Genomic DNA, 24,977 nt, shown 5'->3' with positions numbered 1-24,977 from the left:
ATTATAATACTTTTAATCGGATCGAATTGATTTAAGAATGAATCTTGAATTTTGGGAAAGAAGACTTCGGATTTTTTTTGATCGAGAGACTTTGGAACCAAATTGGACGATGCTTGGTGATGCTAGGAGTAGAAGGAAGAGATTGGAATGGTCGGATTGAATTTCGGTTGGGTCTTGGTACGAAACCCACTTTTCTCTCTCTTTCTTTCTCTCTCTAAAACTCCATTGATTGAAACTTGGTTTTTTTTGCTTTTTCTCTCTCTTTTGGACTGGTGGGGCGTGGGGAATATTGTGGTGTAAATTTCGTGGGTCAATGGGGTGAGGTATTTATAGAAAAAATTTGGTGGAAGAGAATAAGAGTGAGTTTAATAGGGTTGGATTCATGGGATTTGGAATGGACGAATTTGGCTTGGTTTTAGGGTTAGGGAGGAAGTAGAGACTGAGTAGGAGACGGAGAGACGGAAAGAGTTTGAGGTGAGGGAGAAGAAGGAGTGTGCATGTACGCATGTATGTGTAGGAAAATTTTAAAAAAAGAATGCATGTATATATTGTATGCATAATTGTATTTAAAAAAAAGAATTACATTAAGGAAAATAATTCTAATAATATTATATTTAGAAAAAATAATTGGGTCAAAAATCCGGGTCGTTACAATCTCTGCATGCACTGGCGATGCCACTGCATGCAAGTTTTCCTCCTGTGTACCGGATCAATGTTTTCCAGTCTGTTTAAAATATTCACAGGTGTTTGTTCTCAATCTATTTTACTCATAAAGCAAAATCATCCATCACATTTTGTCACATAAATGTAACTTGTTACAGTTTTAATCCCTTTTAACTGTTCTCCCGCCTTAATTGGCTGAAAAATGATTAATGAGAGAAAAATGAAAATGTTTTACAAAATGTCCGAGTAGAAACTGATCTCCGGATTGGGCGAGAGGGGTGCCATAAAACCCTTCCTCTCTCGTAACCTGGCTCCCGAATCTCAGATATCGAAGGTGACGACGAACCAGTCTATGCCTTTTCAAAATCAAACAACGTAGCAAAACATTTCAAGTTCGGTTTCTTGGGTGTTTCATCGCTAAAACCCGAGTGGCGACTCTGAATCGAAGCATTTCGCCGCGCTTTTCCAAAAAGGGCGCACTCGATTTCATAATTTCCGAGGTGTGTGCCCACAATGGCGACTCTATTGGGGACTCATTGCATTGATCAATATTTGACAATTAATACATGAATGAACAATTTTTCAAAAATCTGTCAAAACTGTACGCTCCGCGTTGTTGAAGAACGGAATGGTAACGTAACAGGATCTCATATCCGACCAATCCGAACTGGGGCTTTTACTATTGTTCACTTATGTAGTTTTCTCCAAATGTTGATTAATAAGAGTGAGCCAAGCCTTAAAAGGTATTTTCAAAACATTGCGTTTCTCTCTCACTTAATCATCTTTGGCATTCTTCATTTGCATCGATGTTGGTCAGCCCCGTTGAGGTGTTTGGGGTAACCGGCACAATTTATTGGAGCTTGGGGTCCTCGAACGCCCAACAACCTTGGACGATGATGAGTCGTGCTACCGTTCGACCGTTGCCTTGCTACATGCGTTGCAACGGGAAGTATATCGCGACTCTAGTTAGATGAACCCCCTTTAACCAAAACCGGCCTCTACATGCGTACGAAGCACTAGAACCTTTCAACCTAGGACAGGAACCTGCAGGGTAGGATTATTTGCATCTAACCCTTATAGACAGTCTATGTGTTACTGCTTTCCTTATCGCATGCCTGTACATATATTTATGCCGTTTTGCATAGGAGTATGCTAGAGCGGCTTTTAGGTTGTCTCTCTATCAAACCCGTCTTATAATTGCTAGGACATTGTTTGGCCCAATGAAGAGTCGTGCATCTTGATGGTGCACGATATCAATTTTCAAAGTCCTTGGATCAATGAGACTTTGGGAAATGAAGACTTTCTAAGTCTTTGTCGAATGCCAGATCGAATTTTCAAACAGAAACTAGGAACAACGGAGAGAATGCCGTGATGCTTACACCACCTTGGTTATAGTGATGAGTCACTTACACTGCCCCGGCTAAAGCGTGTTGACGTTGATGCCACCCCGGTTCCGGTATCATGTCATCTACACCGAGTTGTTTTGACTCCAAAGTTGAAACTTTGGGAACGGAATAGTCAAAATGCTTAAGCTGTCTTAACATCTCTCAGTGTTAGTTGATTCGAACAAGGATACACCATCGAAAAGATTTCTGAGGATTTTGGTAGCGTCCGAGCATTATGAGACAGATTCGTCTTTTAGTCTTAGAGTCTAGGAAGACACCGACGACGATGACATGTGCATTTTCATTCCTGCACTTCTTTCAAAATAAATTGTTGCAACGACACCTTTTGAGCCCTCAATTGCTTTACTGTCTAGCTTTGAGCTATTGCACCGTCAAAGAAAGTTCCGAAAAGAAGAGCCAAACCTACTTGGAAATGTCCGCCGGGTCTGTATAGAAAGAGACTTGCCAGGCTTACTCATCAGTTAGTTACAACGGAAGCTCTGGTCGGGTCATTGTCAAAGGAAGACACACCTCCGACTACTCCGCACGAGACTCTTCTGTCCTCCCCTTCTTCAACGTCATCACCGAAAGCCATCCAAGCATTCGCCATGGTTGATGTTTCGTAGGACCAAGCTACCATCCTGGCCGACATCCAACACAACATGGCCGTCATGTAACAAAGGGCCGATCAGGCTGAGGCTTCCATGGCCAACCTACGTGCCTTAATCGAAGAGCGATTCCCGGCAAGAGGTGAAGATGAAAGGCATGAGCTCAAGGCTGAGTCCAAAAACCCTCATGTTGAAATTGTCGTCCTAAATTCATAAATGGGTGCTCTAATTGTCAAGATGGCAAAGCTTGAGGAGACTATCTCAAAGTCTGAAAAGATGGGTGTTGGAGGTTTGGACATGGACCATCTTTGCCCTTTCCCGAATGCTAGGTTGCCCGAAAGGTTCAAGATGTCGGACTTTGTGAAGTTCGATGGAACGGGTGATCCAAAAACCCATCTGTTGGCTTATCATGGTGCAATGAAACTGCGTGGGGTTGAAGAGGATGCAATGGCACAATTGTTTCCGCAAACTCTCTCTGGCCCGACTTTCCAATGGTTATTGTCTCTCGATGTTTCCAAAAGAACATGGGAGGACATCGGTGTTGCCTTCAATGCTCAGTACAGTTATAATGTTTAGCTCAAGATGACCACTCGAGAGTTGGAATCAACCAAGATGCACGCAAAGGAGTCTTTCGCAGACTTTATTAAAAGGTGGAGGGCTACGGCATCTCTTATGACCGATTGCCTGAGCGAGAGGGACCAAATCCGTATCATCTCTTGTAGCCTGTAGCCCAACTTCGCTAAGAACCTTGTGCTAGTTCAGGAAGCTAACTTTGAAACTTTCTTCAATTTCGACCTCGCTATCGAAGAAGCTCTCCAAACAGGTGTTTTACCAAGGAGTGACACTTCCTTTTCTACCTCAGCTCCAAAAGCTAAGCCTTGTGCTTACATTGGGAACAGTACTACTCTTTTTAGTGGTAATTAACAACTACTCCAATACAGCTACAAGTGGAAGCAATGCTCCGACTTTTGACTCCAGTCATGTTGTCGATATCAACCAAATTCGAAACGCTCAAAGCTTCCGATCCTGAACCCAGCCTCGGAGTTTCTCTATCTTCGAGGCACCTCTGTCCGCAGTGACGGAGAAGCTTTTCCAATCCGGGCATCTCAAGCCTTTAACCCCGACTCCCCCACCTAAGGTCCTTTAGCCAACTACAACGCCAACCATTTCTGTGCCTTCCATCAAATGCCTGGCCATGTCACTGATAGCTGCTTGCGTCTCCAACACGAGATACAAGATCTCATTGATAACGGCACTGTGCAAGTGCCGCCAAAACCCAACTTCGTGCCTCAACACAAGTCTGACCCTTTGGTTGGTCAGATATCTATCACCTTCACTCAAATCGACCCGAGCTCCACCATATTCAACCCTAGCCACTATATCGTCCCTCAAAACAAACCCAAACGGACTGTGCCTATCCCGTCCGAACCCGAGGTTGGCATGATGGCCATAGGTTGCGGAACAAAAGATGAGGCTGAAAGCTAAAAAGCACTGGTTGAGGGTCGGGCCGATCAAGCAAAGAAGTAGACTGACGGGCTGAGGTCCATTGATCAAGGGAGCGCCAAGTAGGTTTGGTCAAAGATGCTAAGGAAGCCGAAATGCTGTTGCTTGGGCCTAATGTCCTCTAGATCCTACCCTTTCGCGAGGAAGCCAAGGGTAACTTTAAAGGTTGCAATTTTAAATCGCGTCTATTTTGCATTGACACTTTTGGATCTGAGTCTGACACAGTGTCTATCAAGTTGTTTAAGTCTAACTCTGAGTCGGAGTTTGTGCCTCTTAGCCCTCCATGTCGTGACTTTTGTTTCAAGTTTGCATCTATTGTACTTGGCAATCCCGAGGGGCTTTCCTTTTGATATGCATTATCTTGCTTCTAATAGTTTCACTGGCTTTTGGATAAACTGTGTCGACCCTGATGACAAAGGGATAGATTTCGATAGGATCTTTCCCAAGGAAATGTGTTCCCTCACCGAAAGGGAAGACGAAAGGCATGCTCAGCCTCTAAAAGAAGAAGTAATTTCAAATAAACTTGAAAGATGAGGTAGATCCCCGGATGGTTCAAATTGGTTCAGCGCTGTCCCCAGAAGAGCATTGCGCTTGTATAGACTTGTTCAAAGAATTCAACATCTTGGCATGGTCTCAAAAAGACACGCCTGGCATTGATCATGGGATAAAGAAGTATCAAATCCCCTGCTACCGGATGTCAAGCCAAAAAGCAGAAGCTCAGAAGGCTCCAGGCCTCGTACCATGTTCCAAACAGTAACAGCAGCGTTCCATCAAATGCACATTAAAAAGGTGCAAAAGTAGCCTGAAGCAAGGCATTTCCAATCGAAGCAGTCAGGACCCTTTCACTATCAAAGTCATTTCATCTGGGCCTGCAGTCAAAGATCATCGACCTCGGCGGAAGCAAATCAATACCTCGGTCAACATGGATCAACACAAGTGTTGCTTTTCTCTAAGAGAAGCTCATTGGGCTGAAAACCCCAAGAGTGGGCAGTTCTAAGCAAAAGTCAAAACAGCCTGCTAGCCCAAAAACCTAAGAAAATGGTCTAGGAAAAAATTAGTAGGCAAAATGTCGAAAGCTCGCTAGACCGAAGACCCGAATGGGCGGTACTAGGCAAAAGTTAGAGCGTAAAAGAAGAGGTAAAACGCACGAGTGAACCTTGGCCTGAACTACATTTTGACCTGATTCCCTAGAATGGGATACGTAGGCAGTCTCTCATCGAGACTCGGTCATATTCTATCAATTGGATCCATGGTTGACATTTTGTTACACATCAAAAGTCAAGAAAGGTCAAGAGCAAGACAAGCTTCGTTAGAGAATCAAAAGGAGGAAACCTCTCATCTTTCGAGTTTAATGCAAACTGCTACTTCAATTTCAAAGCTGAGCAAAAGTCTCAAAAAAAAAAGTTAGAAGCACAAAAAATAGAATGAAATGCTATAGGCCCCAACAGGCTCACAGTTTATTCTAAGTCAGCGGAGTCTGGTATGAGCAGCTGCAACAGACTTAAAGTCATGCGCGCTAGTTTGAGGCTCATGTGCGCTTGTTCAAAATGATGCACGTTGGTCTCAAACTTGTGCGCGCTTCTCCAATTCCTGTAGCAGACATCAATAGGCAGCCGTCTCGCCTAACGAAGATCTCGAACTCCGGTGGGGGCACTTCATGTTCAAATCAAGGTCGCAATGCCTTGAAAGTGTTCTCTGGTGTTTGCCAAGTTTTCCATGCCATACAGGTCATGTAATCTTAATGTGACTGTACGGGGTGTCGGTTTTAGTCCGGGCCTATATGAGTCATCCCTTTGCGTCTTTTGTCCATCTTTGCGACACTTTTCAAGTTTTTCCGGTCAGTTCCCCAATCTGGGACTTTCATCTCGATGTTATTCGTACAGGTCGTTGTACATCTTTTTGACCTTTAGCAAGTGTCAGTTTCACTTGTCAAGGGATATTTTGGATTTTGGCCTGTTAATGCCCAAAATTTCATTATTTTCCATGTGTTTAAGAGTTCGTGTCATATCCTGGGACTCTTCTTCCTTTGTTACCCAAGCTAGGCAAGTTTATACGTGTGTGTGCATCTGTGTGACGACTCAGTTTGCTTGTCAATGCAAGTTGGATATTAGCAACTGGATTATACTCTCTTTCGAATGAACCAAGAGTATGCAAATTTTACAATGCCGCTACGGCATCCATAGTTCAAAACAGTAAGACATCAAGTACAAAGGGATACATTGGCCCAATGCAAAAGCAAATCAAGCAAATCAAAGGGTGCTTTAACGTGCTCAAAAGTTATCTACTTGGGCACGTAGGCCCGAATCTCAAATCAAAGCAGTAAAGCAAAAATTAGCTCAGTGGTAGCCCTCAGTCGTCAGACTTGTCGTGGTCGTCGTTTATGTCGACCCTCCCCTAGGAGCCACCCTTAGCTCACTTGCATTTTCAATTTGTACATATGTGTTTAGCATACATTATCGTTGCATATTGTATATAAAATGTCAAAGGCAGGAAAGTGCTTCAAATCAAATCAAAGCATGTTGAGGCGTTCTACCGTCAATGTTGAGGCATTGGCAGCTCAAATCAAAGCACGTTGAGGCGTTCTACCGTCAGTGTTGAGGCATTGGCAGCTCAAATCAAAGCACGTTGAGGCATTCTACCATCAATGTTGAGGCATTGGCAGTTCAAATTAAAGCACGTTGAAGCGTTCTACCATCAGTGTTGAGTCATTGGCAGCTCAAATCAATGCACGTTGAGGCGTTCTACCGTCAATGTTGAGGCAATGGTAGTTCAAATCAAAGCACGTTGAGGTGTTCTACCGTCAGTGTTGAGGCATTGGCAGCTCAATTCATGTTCCAATTCAATCCATCAATTAGGTTCCTTAAGTATTCGTGTTTACCTTGACTCGTATGTTCTATTTTGGATAGCCTATAGGGGTGTCTATAAACCTTTGACATTACTTGTACCACGTAAATGGTGCTCCAAGTGCTGTCAAAGGGGGGCTACTGTAGACACCCTATTCTGGATTGTCCAGATTAGTTTACTTACGATCTTTGATTCCCCGATGATGATTAAGGTTAAGAACATCCCAGATTGTTAGAGTGTTTGAGCTTTGAGCGTTTCGAACCTTGTTCAAACCCTTCAAGCCAAAGCCAAATGGCCTCAGCAAAATCCTACTTGCAAATGCCGGTATTTTGCTGGCGTGCGTTAGTGAATTGCTACATGTCAGTCATCGACCGTTGACCCAGTTGCCACTGGCGCACGCAGGTACAAAGCTGGCATACGCCATTCAAAGCCAGTCAAATCATGACTATTCAACCACATGCTCAAGACTTTTGCGGCCATTCAGTACCATGAACAGCACCCTGATGATTGCAAACCTGCAGGGCTGTTCCCCTTTCTCTCCTACAACATCCATCACCTAGTCCCATGCATTTAATGCATGGGAGGCTCCCTCTCTAACCCAACTAGCCTCAACCAGCCTGGTTACCACCCCCCTTTAGTCATCCCTTGGCCTATAAATACTCCCTTTGCATTTATAAGCAAGGGGTTAACCACCATCAAAGCTCTCAAGCCCTTCTCGCTCTCATTCCTCTTATTTTTTTGCTTCCTCTTCTTCCATCGAAAGAGTAAGCAAGGAAGCACTTTTCCACACACCATAACACCCTTACACTCATCATCCATCCTACATACCCTAAGTTCAAGGCTCCAACATTCCATCAAACTCAATCCAAAGGTATATCACCTTTGTAAAGTTTTCTATTTTGATCCTTGAGGGAGGCTGGCAGGGTCAAGGCCGGTAATCAATACCAGTCCTGGCCCTAAAGCTGGCAAAGTTTCAAGGATTGTGTGGGATCATTAGTGGCGCACGCCAGTAATATAGAGCCGTACACCAGTTATGGCAGTACCTGCAATACTGGTGTGGGGATCATTGATCATCCATTTTCTGCTTCCCTTTTCATTTTGACACCTTAATGCATGATAAAAAAACCAGTTTACCGTCTTTCTATATTTTAGAGTTATGTATTTGTTGTGTATCTCTTTTGCTTTTAGAAGGCCTTCTGGGATCCTTCTGGTCATGTTCCAAAGCCCAGATGATGCAAAGCCAAGCACTGGATAAATGCTGCAACTGGAGTACCGTCCATTGTGACTGGCGTACGACAGTTGTATCAAAGTCCAGTGGCTGGTCCTAGCATGGCAGCTAAGCCTTGGCCTTTATTCGTTCTCCCACACTGTTTATGGGGTGTTCTGTTCATTTTATTTCTCTAGATCCATTCCTATTGTTTGTATCTTTATATATCTTGTCATATAAACTGTATGGTTTGTTCTGAGTGTGCACTGGTCCTTTCCAGAGCCCAGAGGGTTGAAAACGAGAGTTATGAGTTTAGACTTACCGGCACACGCTTGTCTATGTGTGGCGTACGCAGGTCATCTCTACATGCAGTGGCATTGCCAGTGCATGCAGGTTTTCCTCCTGTGTAAATCATTTCGGATCAATATTTTCCAGTCTGTTTAAAATATTCACAGGTTCTTGTTCTCAATCTATTTTACTCATAAAGCAAAATCATCCATCACATTTTATCACATAAATGCAACTTGTTACAGTTTTAATTCCCTTTAACTGTTCCTCCGCCCTAATTGGCTGAAAAATGATTAATGAGAGAAAAATGCAAATATTTTACAAAATGCTCGAGTAAAGACCGATCTCCGGATTGGGCGAGAGGGGTGCCATAAAACCCTTCCCCTCTCGTAACCTGGCTCCCGAACCTCAGATATTGAAGGTGACGACGGACCAGTCTATGCCTTTTCAAAACAAACAACGTAGCAAAACGTTTCAAGTTCGGTTTCTTGGGTGTTTCACCACTAAAATCCGAGTGGCGACTCTGAATCGAATCGTTTCGCCGTGTTTTTCCAAAAAGGGCACACTCGATTTCATAATTTTCGGAGCGTGTGCCCACATTGGGATTTCCAGTAACAATTTGGTTTGTGCATTGTTGTGATGACTAATCTTTTGGGAATCCTCGTCCTTTTTGTTCCAGGAATTGTAGGGTCGTTCATAGAAACAAGAATAAAGAACGACATAATTATGCGGTGCGCTTCGATACACTTTTTATTGAGAGGTGTGGCTTTGACAGCACATGATCGTACGTTGTTTGATTCTGGAAAATGGAGTCGCATATTTTGGTTGTGAGTGGAAAAGGCGACGGTGGTTGTGACCATTCAATTAATGTGTTCTTCCATCACATTTGAAAGGGGTGTGACTCTCTAATGTGTCACATTGCACTATATGTGAAGGTGTGTGATCCTTGGGATTATACTAAAAAGTATGACCTCTTGTAGTTAAACCACAAGGCCAGGTGTGACCTTCGGGTTTACGTCAAGAAACATGACTGTGAAATTTAAAACATGTGTGACTTTTGGTGAATAGTCACAAATCTTTTGGATATTCCAAAAAATCACCGATACGTGTGACAATTGGTGAATAAGTCACCGATCCCATGACTTTGCAAAAGTCATTTGAGGCCAAATCAATTGGACAAGCAAGATTGTAAATTCATAGCTTGAATTATTTGAGATTTCGTTTAAACCTATCAGATTTGGGTTGCTATGTTTGATTTGGCATGAAATTGAAAATGAAATATTTCAATTTCTACGATCTTAAGCGGTTGGTAGTTATCAACAACTACGCTCCACAAGATACTTTTGAATAAAGTGATATTGGTTTATATGCTATAAAGAGTATTTATTGAATCAGCAAAGATACTTAGAATGCAAGATGCAGTTAGCATAAAATCATCTCAATTTGAGTATAGAGTTACTCAATATTGGGTGAGGCACTCAATGTTGGGGTTGTTTCTTGCTCCTGTGTCTTGGAACACGAGAAATGAAGAGAAGTTTAAACATTATTTGTGTCATATCATAAATTACGGAAATTATTTTGTTGAATTCTGAATTAATTTTAGAATTGTGGGGGAAGCAATATTTATAATTTCCACAAAGTTGAAATATTTGTTGCACTATTGGAGATGTCCAATTATATTCTTAACACACAATCGTGTTGTTATCCAAATATCCAATTTAAAATTTTAGAATCCAAAGGTAGATTTAATTTTACAATTGAAGTGCAACAGTGATTTGGAAATCTTTATGCGTGTATAGTAAGGTCTACGATGGAGTCTGATCAACTCATTGTAATAGACAAAAAGGCTAATAAGTAGATGGTTATGCCATCTCTTAAAGGATGTTCCAACGAGATCCAATTCTGTGCTAGAGTTGTAAAACAATGGCCATAAGTAATTGAAAAGGCATAGAAAACCACCTAGAATGGTAAGTCCAACCATGTTTGTTGTGGACTAATTACCATTAAACATTTGTTCTCACTAGAGAATGAAACGTCAAAAATTTGTTACGGATCCGTTGAGTTGAGTTTTGACTAGAGAACAAATGATCATCGAGGGGAATGAGATTAAAGCCTATTAATTAAAAGTCTCTATAACGGCAACCCAACCTAGCTGATTGAGATCCTAAGATCTAGGTTCAACGAGACAACCGAGTTGTATGAGACTTAGGAGTATCACTTAGAAGATATCTCTCCAACTCATTCCTATGGTGAAACAGTGATGCCTGCAGCGTTTTAGGTTAAGTTTAACTTTTAATGATTCTTATACCTTGGTAAATCCAAGTGAGATATAGCAGGATACCCTTAATAAGAGATCACCTATGTGAGTTTGAAGGGGCTGCTTCTGTGAGAATTTTCTAAGGCTGAATTCTCTAAAGCACTCTCTGAAACCAATTGGTGTTCTAGGGCCAAAATAGGCACAACCGTAAGAACCAACTGTGTTTGGAAAGATTCTGTGTGAATTCTATTGTCTTGGTTTTACATAAAACGCTGAACAATTCAAGGCATTGCGTCCACTGGTTAGCTAGTAAATTCGATAGTCTTTCACAAGGGAAGGTTAAAAGCCAAAAGCTACCTATCCTATGCAGGAAATTTCCACTTGTACTCTCTCTCTCTCTCTCTCTCTCTCTCTCTCTCTTTCTCTCTCTCGTTTGCATTGTTTTATATTGGTTATCAGGTCAATTTCATTCATGTGGGGGATTGTTGGAAAATATTATAGGATATAATATTTTATTTTAAGTGTAAATGAAAATTGATTTCTTTTGGAGTTGCATCTTTTCATTGGCACTTGTTCGCCATGGACGGACGCGTCCTCACGAACAGATGTACCTCTTTTCTTGGTGACTTTTCGTAGAATTATGAGTTGGCCTATAAATATCATTTCCCTCATTCATTTGAAAAGGTTGATTTTTCTTTTATTCAAATCCATTCATATGAGAGAGTTACAAATACAAGATGGTTTGCCAGACCCTCCAATTGAAATGCTGCTTTGGGAGATAGTCGTTCAATATAAACCTTGAGCATTGTAGTGGGGGCAAAATCTGTCTTAAGTACAGAGTGTCACACACAAACATTTGCCTTGATCACCAATTTGTTTCCATATATCAATTTCCAGGTTTTGAGTTCTGATTTTATTGCATTCATATTATTGGGTTTCATCGCAAATAGTAAGCATATTTTTTCAACATCCGGCAACCCCCTAAGGGGCTATACATTCACCCTTTCTCCATTTTCACACTTGGCACACTCTCCTTTTACACACCCATGACATAAAAGTCCTTCAACTGCCAAAGAAGAATCTAGAGCCCAATAAGTGTTACCTTTTTTTCTCGGGAAAATGACGGCCAAAAATTTGTTTTAATAATTAATACCCGCTAAGGACAATCTAAAAATATTTGTTAATATTGAAAATATTCTTGACGGGTATTAATTATTAAAACACGTCATTGGCCGTCCGTTTCCCTTTTTTCTCTTCCACCCAAAAGCCCAAAGCCCACGGCACAGCTGGCTTTTGCTTTCTTTTTCTTCTCTTCCACCCAAAAGCCCAAAGCCCACGGCACAGCTGGCTTTTGCTTTCTTTTTCTCCTTTTCACATTTGGGCAAAACCCCACAGATGTTCCATTTCATTCATTTTAAATACCTGATATACATGTGTCTTAGTTCTAACCACTCATCATGGCATCATTACCACCATCTCTATCCTCCCTCCTCTTTCTTACCCTAACTTTGATTCTCATTTCTATTTCACCCGCATTTTCCACGCCACGTCAAGCTCTTGATGATCATCAAGATCAACTGATGAAAACTGGTTTCAAAATTACTCTAAATCACATTGATTCAGGTGGAAACTTCACTAACTCCGAACGTTTATATAGGGCGGTGAAGCGTTCCAGTCAAAGGCGCCAAAAGTTCAACGAGATCGTTTTGACAGCCAAACATCCAAAACTCAAGACCACGGTTTATGCAGGAGTGGGCGAATACGTTATGAACTTTTCGATAGGAACCCCGCCAAAGTCCTACTATGGTATAATGGATACCGGCAGCAACCTCATATGGACTCAATGCCAGCCTTGTCTATACTGTGTTCCTCAGCCCGTGCCGTTGTTTGACCCAAAGAAATCCTCCACTTTTTCAAATGTGTCATGCTCCAGCAAACTTTGCCTAGACCTTCAATATTCAGATTGTAACCCGTTCTACGGGTGCGTGTATATCTACAGATACGAAAGTGGGGTAACTTCAGGTTTTTTAGGCACCGAGACCTTTACTTTCGAGAAGGTCAAGGTGCCGAAAGTAACGTTTGGTTGTGGTCTATTTAATCTGGGAGCGGGGTTCACCGAGGGTCTGATAGGCCTCGGACGCGGACCCTTGTCGCTCGTCTCCCAGTTGGGTGAGCCCACGTTCTCATATTGCTTGACTTCCTGGAATGGAAGTAAACCCAGTACTCTTTTGATAGGCTCCCATGCAAGTGTGAATTCCTCAGGTGGTGGTGGGGAGATCAAAACCACCCCTTTGATTCAAAACCGAAAACAACCCACTTTTTATTATCTTTCTCTCGAAGGAATCACGATTGGTAGCACTAGGTTGCCCGTAAACAAAACAACTTTTGCTCTCCATGCTGATGGGTCTGGGGGCCTGATCATAGACTCAGGCACGACGATTACGCAGTTGGCGGAAAGTGCTTATATTCTTGTCTTACAAGAGTTTATCTCTCAAGTAAAGCCTCCGCCAGTTGACGCACGTAACTCCACCGGGCTTGATCTTTGCTTCGAGTTGCCATCCGATCCTTCTGATCGTGTGGAGATACCCCCACTGGTATTCCATTTTAAGGATGCAGATTTAGATTTACCGAAGGAAAACTATATGATCACGAACTCCAGTTTGGGGGTGACGTGTTTGGCCATGGGAGTTTCAGGTGATACTCTCTCCATATTTGGGAATATACAGCAGCAAAACATCCTGGTGGTGTATGACTTATACAAAGAAACCCTGTCATTTATGCTAACGGAGTGTGACAAGTTTTGAGCTCTTCTATTTAGTTGAGCTCAAATCTTGTTTGGCCGGCCATGGTTGTTTGTTGTGTTGCCAAGTTTATCATGTCTTTTGCCATGGTTGTTTGTAGCGTTTGCCAGTTCTCTCTTTGTATTGTGGTGTGGGTAGCTATCAGTGTGAGCGATGGTGGGTTTCTCCTAACCCATATATTTTAAATAAACTCACTGTTTTCATTAGTGGTTTGCTTAATTGGAATGAAAATCAGTGATATGAACCCATATCTTTGTATGTTCCATTTCATTCATTATAAATACATGATATACATGTGTCTTATTTCTCGCACCACTCGTCATGGCTTCATTACCACCACCTCTATCCTCCTTCCTCTTTCTTACCCTATGTAGAGACCCGTGTCTAATTTTAAATTTTTTTTATTGATGTTGGTACGTGGAATTATAATTAGATAATTTTGTGAGCAAGGGATACTTTATATATGTAGATGTATGTTTGGTCGTGGGGGGCCCGAGTTCGTGAGCCATAGGACGAGAGTGTTGGGGGACCCGTGGTGGGTAACTTTTATGAGTAGTTACCGTTTATTTTTATAGCTCACGGGGTATTAGTGTAGCTATATATTAAATTCTTGGACTTGGGGAAGTGCTTAAGGTAGTCGAGGGAGTGTAATGTAATAACTACACTTAAAATCAGAAAATGGGATCAGAGAGACACGGCCGATTCCTCATTTCTTCTTTCTTTCCTTTTCCTACGTATTCTCTCTATTTTTTTCTCTCTCTCAAACCCTCATGCTTCAACACCAAAAATCGAACGTCAAGGCTCGTGAATCTCGCAAAAAGGCAAAAAGAAAATGTGATCTACGGACAAAGGGCTACGCATTTATCCGAACAAAATCTCAATCGGTCAAATTCGGGATTTCATGGCAATTTGGGGATTTCTCTCTTTGAGGTAGGATTTATGCTAAATGATTAAATATGGATGTGTATATGCTTTGGTGTGCACCTAATTTGAACTTTAGTAGAGTAATCAAACTATAAACCTAGCCCTAGGTTATGTGTTTGAGTATATTTGTTATACATGAGGTCTTGTTAGAGATTTGTATGATTGTTCATGGTTATGATTTGGTTTATGCTATTTCACTTGAGTCTTCGTATAAGTGAGTTTGCTTTCTAAGTAAAAAGCTATGAGACTTAATTGGACTTGAACGTGAGACATGAACCGGGTATAATTTTGCACCCCATATGTTTGGATAAAAAGTTGTTATTATTATACAGTCCACGTGTTCGATGAAATGCAAGTAGGGAATTTTTGTCCTATACCAAGTAAAAGTAGGCTTGTGTAAATAATTTTTTGATATGTGGCTTTGGATACTTGTTGAATATTTGTACATGGTTAATGTTCTTTTTGGAGACTAGATTGAATATTCCATATTGGTTTACTTCTATGAATTTGGGCGATTGATTCAAGGAATTTCCATTGGCTTTAGTTGATTTGGGCTTGAAGACCAAGTATTTGAGATATTTTGAAATATTATAGTTTTGTGATTTTGAGTTGGGTCACCGGGGAACTTGGGTCAATTGTGACGCCGTCGGTGAAAGTCCGTAAACCTACTTGGATCAATTGTGACGCCGTCGGTGAAAGTCCGTAAACCCACGCGGGGTAGGTTGCTTCGTCCTTTGGGTTAGTAGCCCGTAAAGTGCATATGCTAGAGACGTCTAGCACGGTTGTCAGTTGGTTGTATCGGTGAGCAACTCATATAATTTTATGATTCGGTGTTGAGTGAATTGATATTTGAGTTGGTTGGCTATTATATTTTGGACTTTGTTATTTTCCGTATTGAATTTTATGGATTATTTGCTCTATTCGGGATTAGATTTGATTTGGTGGCCTAATAGCATTCTTTAGATTATTAAGGAAAAAAATGGAAATAGCTAACATTATGCATGGATTATTTTCACTTCTTTGTACTTGACATTGTATTGGGAGATTTAATAACTTCATTTAGAACATTGGACGGAAGGAAGCATGGAAAACTTTTCAATACTTGTATATAAAAAGAGTATATTTTGTATATCAAGCTTTGCATATTTATATCTTTTCATTTAGCGTATTTCTTGCTCGAGCTGTGGCTCATGTTTTTGCAACCCCAAATTTTTCAGGTTTAGAGATGGATTAGAAGGCTTAAGAATCATGGATATGTTCTCGTTCATATTTTTTATTTGAGAACTTAATCAAATACTTGTACATTTTTGTTTGTAAAGTCATCGAGGTGTACAAATTTGGATATTGAAAGAATGGGGGCCTGGAAGTGCGTAATATATAGGGTATTTTGAAGTTTATTTGTAATAAAAGGTGGGTCGCAACACCCTAGCTTTGATTGTCATTTCTATTAATTTCACCCGCATTTTCCATGTCACGTCAAGCTCTTGATGATCATCAAGATCAACTGATGAAAATTGGTTTCAAAATTACTCTAAACCACATTGATTCGGGTGAAAGCTTTACTAACTCCGAACATTTATATCGGGCAGTGAAGTGTTCTAGTTACAGGCTCTAAATGTTCAATGAAACGGTTTTGACAGCTAAACATTCAAAACTCCGGACCGCGGTTTATGCAGGACATGGCGAATTAGGGGTGAGCAAAATAACCATGAAACCGTGAATCCAGTCCAAACCAATCCAAACCGAACAGTTTGGTTTGGTTTTTTAATGATGTGGTTAGGTCTCGGTTTAAAAAAAATAGAAACTGTGTTAAATGGTTTGGTTTATGAATTTACGTTAATGGTTTCGGTTCCAAACCGATCCGAACTGTGATATATATATATATATATATATATATATATATATATATATATATATATAAATAGTTTGTTTAGATATACTTAATAAACTTAAATTCTTTATCTAATACTCTATTCCACCGCCCTATTCTTTTCTTTTACTTCCAATATTAATTTCCTAAACTTCTTATTCCTACAATTTCATTACGCTAAACATACAAGGTTTGGGCTTAGTAAAGTAATTTCCTACTTTTTTTCTCGGTAACTTATTTTCTAATGTGTTCTATTCTTATTTAGTTAGTTGATGTTAGTGAGTTTTGATGATTTTAATATATAAATTTCAATATAACTTTTAGTTTAAGTTATTTATGCAATTTTAAGTACTTAAAATAGTTTATAGGAATGATATCACAATTTTAAGCAAACCATGGTTTCAAACCGAAACCAAACCGCCTTTGAATGGTTTGGTTTTATGAATTTTATGGATTGGTTTGGTTCTCTAAATTCGTAATCCGTAAGTAGTGGTTTGGTTATCGGATTACTATAAAACCAGACCAATCCAATCCATGCTCACCCCTATGGCGAATACCTTATAAACTTTTCGATAGGGATCCCGCCGATGTCCTACTACAGTATAATGGATACCGGCAGCGACCAAATTAAAAATTTTGGGAAAAATACCAGACATTCTCGTCATATAGAATGACTTTTTGTTTAATCTTGTTAAAAGTTTTATTTCAAAGAAAATGAATTCTATGGTAATTAGATTTATAGAGTAACTTTGAGTATTATTCTTGCAGATGTTTGTATATTTGGTGTTTAGCAGATTTGTTTAGTTCGTTGTCAAAAAATATATTCAAGATTAAAAATTGGGCTCAAAGAGTAGCTAGAATTGAAAAAAGCATAAAAATATAAATTGAGTTAAACAAACTGTAAACAAGACTAAAATTTTTATCCATTTTTAGTCAATTATTCTTAGTTTTTGGTCTTAATATATTTTTAGTTTTCCGATACCTCTCTTAGGATAAATACTAACTGATTTCTAAAAAATTCGACTTGAATGTATGAAAAAATTGGAAAAATGACAAATAAAAATACAATTATTGGTTCAAGAAAGACCCACTTGAAATCGCATCGGCAATTTTCATGCTTTAAAGTGAACCTGAATGGCAAAACACATAAAAAAAAATAGGTGAACGAGATTAAAAGTAATGGGGCTATCAAAAAAAGATTTAAAGTAATGACAAAGACTTCCATGTAAAACAAAAATAATAAAATTGAAAAAGAGCTTTTTTTTTTGATAAGAAAATTGACCAAAAATTGCACGTGAAAGAAAGGAAAAAATAAATAAATTGACAAATACGTTGTGCTAATCCAGAAAAAGGAAAAGCAGACGCAACCAATAAAAATTTTAGTCTCCGTTACTGATTAGGGGACTTTCCTTACTCATATTCTTGTATACATAATAATAAATATACATTACCTTAATCTTAATCGTTTAAGTTGATTAGGTGATTTACTTTCCCCGGAAAAATAGAACACGTTTTCCCCCAAAGCAAAAGATTGTCTATTATTCTTTTTTTAAATATATATACACATACAGTCCGGATCAAGTCCACACCCTTACGGTCCGCACCCATCCGCACCTCCCCTTTCTCGATTGAATTACGATGATCCGAGCTGCTCAATGTGTTCAGAACATGATTTTAAGGGTACCCGCGAGAAATCAGCAAAAAAAATGATCGGGAAGGGCTTGATCTGAGTAGTTTTTTTCTAAACCGTTCAGGAAAAAACTACCCAGATCAAGCCTTTCCCGGTCTTTTTTTTTTGCTGATTTTCAGCGGGTACCCTTAAAATCACGTTGTGATCACATTGAGCGGCTCGGATCATTGAAATTCAATGGGGAAATGTGAGAAATGGGGAGGTGCGGATCGGAGCTCCGGTCCACACCTCCTGACCTAATCCTGACTTTATATATATATATATATATATATATATATAAAGGGGTGGACGACCACTCTGTTTTTTTATGCGTGAGAGTTCACTCTCTCTCTCTCTCTCTTCCCGGTAATTTTTTTTGCTGATTTCAAGCGGGTACCCTTAAAATCACGTTCTGATCACATTGAGCGGCTCGGATCATTGAAATTCAATCGGGAAATGTGAGAAATGGGGAGGTGCGGACCGGAGCTCCGGTCCACACCTCCTGACTTGATCCTGACTATATATATATCCATATAACAAGGGAGGAGTTTTTTTTACTATAATATTCTTCCCCAAACAAATCTCAACCCTCCATTCCTATAAATCCAACAGCCTAATTCTATCCCTCTCTCATAAACTAACTTTTGGATGGCATATTTCGTAAATAATGTGCAATCCTGGGGCTAATAACTTAAATGGCCTTTTGGTGAATAGAGCCCCAGGTAATAATCTTCGGTTCAAATTTGAAATGCATTTAGGACTCCAATATACATACACCTTCTCTCTCTTACTTTCCCCTTCTCTCTCTCTCTCTCAAGACAACGTCCAAGCTAGCGAGAAAACCCTTTCGTGGCTGCCGAGCTTCCTCTTCTTCCCCTTCATCTGGAGCATCCCAGAAGCCCTCATCACCGCCGTGCTCTCCACCGCCTGAAAACCCTTTCATGGCTGCCGAGCTTCCTCTTCTTCCCCTTCATCTGGAGCATCCCAGAAGCCCTCATCACCGCTGAGCTCTCCACCGCCTTCCACACCAGGCCTTCGGCGATGATTAAAGTTTACGGTGAAGAAACCACTATCGCGGCTGCCAACCCCCTCCTCTCGCTCCCCGGCTTCCTTCTCTCTCTGGGGTAAGAATCTCCCCATCCCCTCTCTCTCTACAATTTATTTTCTGATTCGGTTTTTTGGGTTTTGTTTTTTGTTTTTTCAGTTTCAGCATTTGAAGCAGCAGAAACAGCAGCCGGAGGTGGCGAACCAAGTGTTTCAGAATAGGGGTTTTCTTGCGGCGTCAAGTAAGTAGCCTAACCAGGTACTTATTTTCATAGAGTTAATTCATTTAGTTTATTGACTTCACCGAGTGTTTCAGAACAGGTGGTTTAGATTTGATTTGGTGTTTTTTTTTTCTTTTTAGAAAGCAGTTCAATAATTTGAAAAACCTGAGAAGCTTGGGGCTTGAACAACTAGAAAAAGCAACAAAAAAAAAAAAAGCTGCATTTATTGTAACGTTTGCAAAACAGGAGCAAGAGATAGCAGAACCGAATGTGAGAACTCAAGCTTTTCCTGGACATTTTTGTGTGCTGTAATTTGAATGAAAGAATTTACTTGGGGATGTAGGGTTGTAACTAGTTGATGCATTTTGGAATGGGTGGCTTGAAGAATATTATTTGAATGGGCGTATTGGTTTACCGCTGATCCAACTGAAATGTATGCTTTGTGATTATGCTTTATGTATTTTGAATAAGTTTGCTTCCAATAAAGACCATTTGTAATTAAGAGGGTTTGGAATTACTTGATTTCTAGATCATTCTTGTGCTTTGCTTCCAAGCATACAGAGGGCCGAAGTTCCGATTCAAAATCTTTAGGTTTAATGGCTGGTATTATTTTTTTCCCATTCAGTTTAGTAGAGAGGAATTGGGTGCTGAAAGAGTTCTTAGAGAGAATAGTTATACATATAAGCAGTCTAACGTTATTTTCCTTGAGAGAACAATTTTTGATGGTCCTATTTGGTTCTTAAGTAAAATAGAGGGTGAGTGAGGGTAAGTAAAATAGAGGGTGAGTGAGGGTACTTCACTTTAGAACCCAGGAGTGGGACTGTGAGGGTTCATCCAAATAAGCAGTCTAACGTTATTTTGTTCAATTGGTACCTCTAAAGCATATTCGCATTTTGGTATACCTGATTTGTGTACCATTAAAGTTTCTTTGCCAGAGTTGGAGGCAATGATAGGTGGATTTTGTTTGTTTCTTTGGGTATTTTTTCATGTTTTATTTGGTCTTTTTGTGAATGGCTAAATTCTGTTGAATGCCTTAAGAAAAGATTAATACGTTGCCTCTTCAAGTTGAATATTTTATAAGGATTGCCTTAGGGATCTAAAAATTGCAGTGCAATTACATGATTGGAATTTGAATTTATGTACCTTAATTTCACAGATGATTCATTTGATGACGTGGAAAATATTATGATCAGAGTGCCATAGGCACGGGCAATGCTCTAGATTTTTATTTATGTTGGTTTGACTTCTTTCTATTGTTTTTTATTTGCTGCTTTGGCATGGTCAGGGGGGTTAGTTGTTGCAATTTCTTTCACTACAAAGGGTGTCCCTCATTACTTTTAGATGTGCAATGTATGGGTGTAAGAATACATTTTATAACTAATACCACTTGCATAGGAGTTTCTTTGGTGCAGCTTGGTACCTCCATTTTGAGTTCCCTTAACCGTAGGTACGGAAATTCTGATACTTTTTGACATCGATATTAATATTTGGATGTATGATGCAGATGATGCATTTGGTTCAGAAACACTACGGGCAATCTGTTACGGTGGGAAGCACTCGCCTCCTCTCCTGTGGCAATCCCTGGTACTACAAACGAAATACCTTTCTCTTGCAAGAATATCTCATGGCCTACTTAAGTTTGATATGTGAACATAACAGAGGTTAAGTTTTATTTGTGGTTTTTTTTCTTAGGGTTATTTTGTCAAATCTAGTATAAATATTGGTAATGTCTACTTAAAAATGCAACATTCAAGTGTTAAAGCATCACAAAGATAAAGGGATGGATTAGAAGTGGAGTATAATGGGGGATCCTGAAGGAAGTTAAGAGTACTTTCCCAGAAGTTAAGATGATCCTCAACGAAGAAAGGTAAATTAAGCACCAAAACGTACAATCGTTCAATGGTAGTCTTAGTTTTTGAGACTATCTTTAGGCACATTATGGTGGTAGGTAGGATGATATGAGTTCAACCACATGACACACCTGTTGCGCCTCTATTCTGGTTCAGGAACGTCACGGCCGTGAACCATGATGTAAGCGATGTATTTCTTTAATTTTTATGCAATTTTCTTCCTTCTTAGGTAGCGGACTCCCTATCTCCCTTATTTGTACTTTTTTTGGTACTCATTTGCTCTCTCTTTTTTGGCATGGTGGGCAAACTAATGTCAATGGTGGGGTGATGGGGTGATGAGCAACTGATTATGTGATGTGTTGAATTCGATAAGAGCTTTATTTATCAGATTATGAGATCCATCAGAAATTTAAATGTATAGAGTTGGATAAAGTTACGACTCCTTTGTCAATTGTGTTTCTTAATATTCTTTGCTTTGTTAATTAGCTTTTTCTATCAGGTGTCGATGAAATGGGAGGTTGATAAAGCGGGAGGCTGGTGTTGCAGATGGGAAAAATTGTATGAGAGAGCTAAGGGGAAATATGGCAATGGAGGTGGATGGGTGCATGAGGATTACACGCAGTGGTTTCCAGTTCCGAGCAAGATGGAATTGCTAGAGATAGTCCAACTATTGCTAAAGGGAGATGAGAATTAGATAGGGATTTGACTATGGTAAGTATTGGATATGAATTTGACAAGGGTTGACTATGGGTTGGAAGGGATGAGAATTTACTGTTTTATAATTTGTTAGTCATACAATCACATTATTTTTGGATAAAGATGAGTCTGTCTATAATTTATTTTGTTTAATTATTAGACGATGTAGGCATGATCCGTTTGCTCATACCTAATTAAGGTTACTCGAAATCATATTGAATAACGAATTCTTCGATAATTCATTTTAATTGTGTTCAAAAACGTGTTGCGCCTGCCTTCAGGCACGGACAATTTCTAGTAAATATATATATATATATATATATATATATATATATATATATATATATATTTATATATTTTTATGCGACCACTCTGTTTTTTTATGCGTGAGAGCTCTCTCTCTCTCTCTCTCTCTCTCTCTCTCTCTCTCTCTCTCTCTCTCTCTCTCTCTCTCTCTCTCTCTCTCTCTCTCTCTTATATATAAAAACATAAGAAAGGGTTGCACGACTTTTTGGTTTTTCCGGTGGAGGCGAGTTCTTTCGTTAGTGCATCTTCGAACATTTTATTGAGTTGTCTAAAACATACTTTACATCATATTATTCATCCAGCCATTGCTCGTGATTTTTGGTGTTGTTTGTTGCTGTGGCTGAATCTTCTCTCTCTCTCTTATATATAAAAACATAAGAAAGGGTTGCACGACTTTTTGGTTTTTCCGGTGGAGGCGAGTTCTTTCGTTAGTGCATCTTCGAACATTTTATTGAGTTGTCTAAAACATACTTTACATCATATTATTCATCCAGCCATTGCTCATGATTTTTGGTGTTGTTTGTTGCTGTGGCTGAATCTTTGGGAGATTGAGTCAGAGCCGGTTTGTTAAGATCATCACACACACGCACACGATTTACGAGTATAAAAACAGTCTAAAGATCAACACAGAGATATATTTGGTTCTCCAATACCAAGTACGTCTATGAGAGTTAGAGCGGTTGCTGTTCTTATTATCACATTATGAAATAGGATTTAGAACATAGAGTATTTATACCTATTCTATTCTAACCCTAACCTGGTATTTATACTCACTCTATTCGAATACTCGTTGCGCTTTGCTCCACTCGTTCCGCTCCACACCGACATCTGGCCTTCTTTCTAGAACTCCCTAGTATCTCTTCATACTTAACACATGAGCCACAGTTCTAACACGGTTGAATCCGGAGATCGGGCGTGAAGTCTGCGTACATCTATTGGATCTTGAAGAAGCTCTGTGAGCATCGGAGATTGGCGAGAATAAGTAAAGACTTGGGTAAGATTTTTGCTACTTCGCAATCCGTTTTTTTTTTGTTTTCAGATTTTACTATTTTAGCATGTTTAATCCGTCTAAATACACACTCCCGTTTCGTATGCACCCGTATAACCAAATCATTGAAAGGCATAACCAAATCATTGAGAGGTGTAACCAAACCATTGAGAGGCGTAACCAAACCATTGAGAGGCGTAACCAAATACATCATTCAATTGTTATGCCTATTTTGTAAAATATTACGCTTCTCAATGGTTTGGTTATGCCTCTCAATGATTTGGTTACGTCTTTTAATGATTTGGTTATACAGGTGCATATGGTACGGGGGTGTGTACCGTAGCATTTTCCATCAAGGTCATTAGTCAATTGTCGAAAATGATTTCCTCTTTCTCTTTAATGTGCAGGAATATATCTTTTCGAGTCTTCGTCTTTACCTTTCTCCCGTCTTCCCCGTTTGCTGGGGAAAAGGTTGGTTGATTTTTCTGTAATGGGCAAGCTCAATGAATATTACATAGTACTTGACTAAAAGAACCAAAAACAAAAAGAAACGATTTGGGGCCACTCTAACTAGTCAAGTATGAGATTAACCTCAACGCAACACAATTTTCCTCTAGGACACGGCTTTGTTCACTTGGGGTTTTTAGAACCACGCCTCTCTTCCAACACGATTTTCAATAAATTTTATATCCACTTTTTAGTCTCATCTCACTACCTATTTGTCTCAACTTATTATCCTAGCACGATTTTCAATAAATTTCATTAAGTTTTGCACTGGACTGGTCAAAATATTTCAAATTTGGATAGTCCATTACTGCGATTATTGATTATATCATTGAATATTACAGATTTGAACTGTACCGTCCAGTTTAAAACTTAGATCGAAGAGAATTTGAACCCCCATTTGAATCTTCCCTAACAGGGGTCACCTTTATCAAAGCTTGTAGTGTGTATTCTGATGGCATTTGTTACCATCTTTTGCCTCTATATGCACTTGTTTGACCGCCTCCATTTTGTATTGATTCTTGGGCAAATTTTCGTAGCCATTCCTGTAGTCTTACGGTTGTCTCACTTTCGTCTTTCTAGTTTCAAAGTGCTCCAATTTCGTCCATGTAGTTTGTTTTACGTTCCAAATTGGTAAAATCGTTAATACCGTTAACGAAACTAACGGAAAAAAAAAAGTGTTCCAATTTTCAATCCGTTTGAACCGGTGCGAATATCTTATTTTTCTGATCATTTTATCTTAGATGGTCATAGTGGAATTTTGGCTCTAAGGCCTTTCAATGAGCACCCTAAGAGACCCCTGAAACTAATAAGGAGTCTTCGGGTGCTCGTTGAAAGGCTTTAGAGCCAAAATTTCATTACGACCATTTAGGATAAAATGATCAAAAAAATAAGATTTTCGCATCGGTTCAAACGGATTGAAAATTGGAACACTTTTTTTTTTTTCCGTTAGTTTCGTTATCGGTGTTAACAATTTTACCAATTTGGAACGTAAAACGAACTACAGGGACGAAATTAGAGCACTTTGAAACTAGAGGGACGAAAGTGAGACAACCGTAAAACTACAGGGACGACTACGAAAATTTGCCCTTGATTCTTTCATTATGTTGGCCAAGTGATCTTTGTTTGATATTTAGGTGTTTTTGTCATTTTAAGATCTCAAGTTTGATTCTCCTTGCTAACAACTCTTAAGACCATCTCATCTGGGACACTCTGCATTATCCAAAGAAAAATATATATTTAGTTGATAAATCTTGCAAACTAGCTTAACAATTTACTACTTAACTTGTTGGACTCGTTAATTAAAAGCCTTGGGCTGTTACTCAGTGTTGTAGTTGATTCCTTTCATT

General features: G+C 39.6%; 1 protein-coding gene across 1 annotated transcript in view; it reads left to right on the top strand.

Moving 5' to 3' along the window:
- The first annotated feature begins 12,208 nt into the window (after positions 1-12,208).
- Positions 12,209-24,977, top strand: part of LOC131317852 (aspartic proteinase nepenthesin-1-like) — a 44,129-nt gene continuing 31,360 nt past the window's right edge. The window contains exon 1 of the mRNA XM_058347522.1: positions 12,209-13,572. Within this exon, the coding sequence (XP_058203505.1) occupies positions 12,213-13,559 (1,347 nt within the window). The 5' untranslated portion in view covers positions 12,209-12,212 and the 3' untranslated portion in view covers positions 13,560-13,572. The remainder of the gene's footprint in view (positions 13,573-24,977) is intronic.

This window comes from Rhododendron vialii, chromosome 2a (assembly GCF_030253575.1).
Source record: "Rhododendron vialii isolate Sample 1 chromosome 2a, ASM3025357v1".
Classification (NCBI taxonomy): domain Eukaryota; kingdom Viridiplantae; phylum Streptophyta; class Magnoliopsida; order Ericales; family Ericaceae; genus Rhododendron; species Rhododendron vialii.
This window is presented reverse-complemented; position numbering and strand designations above follow the sequence as displayed.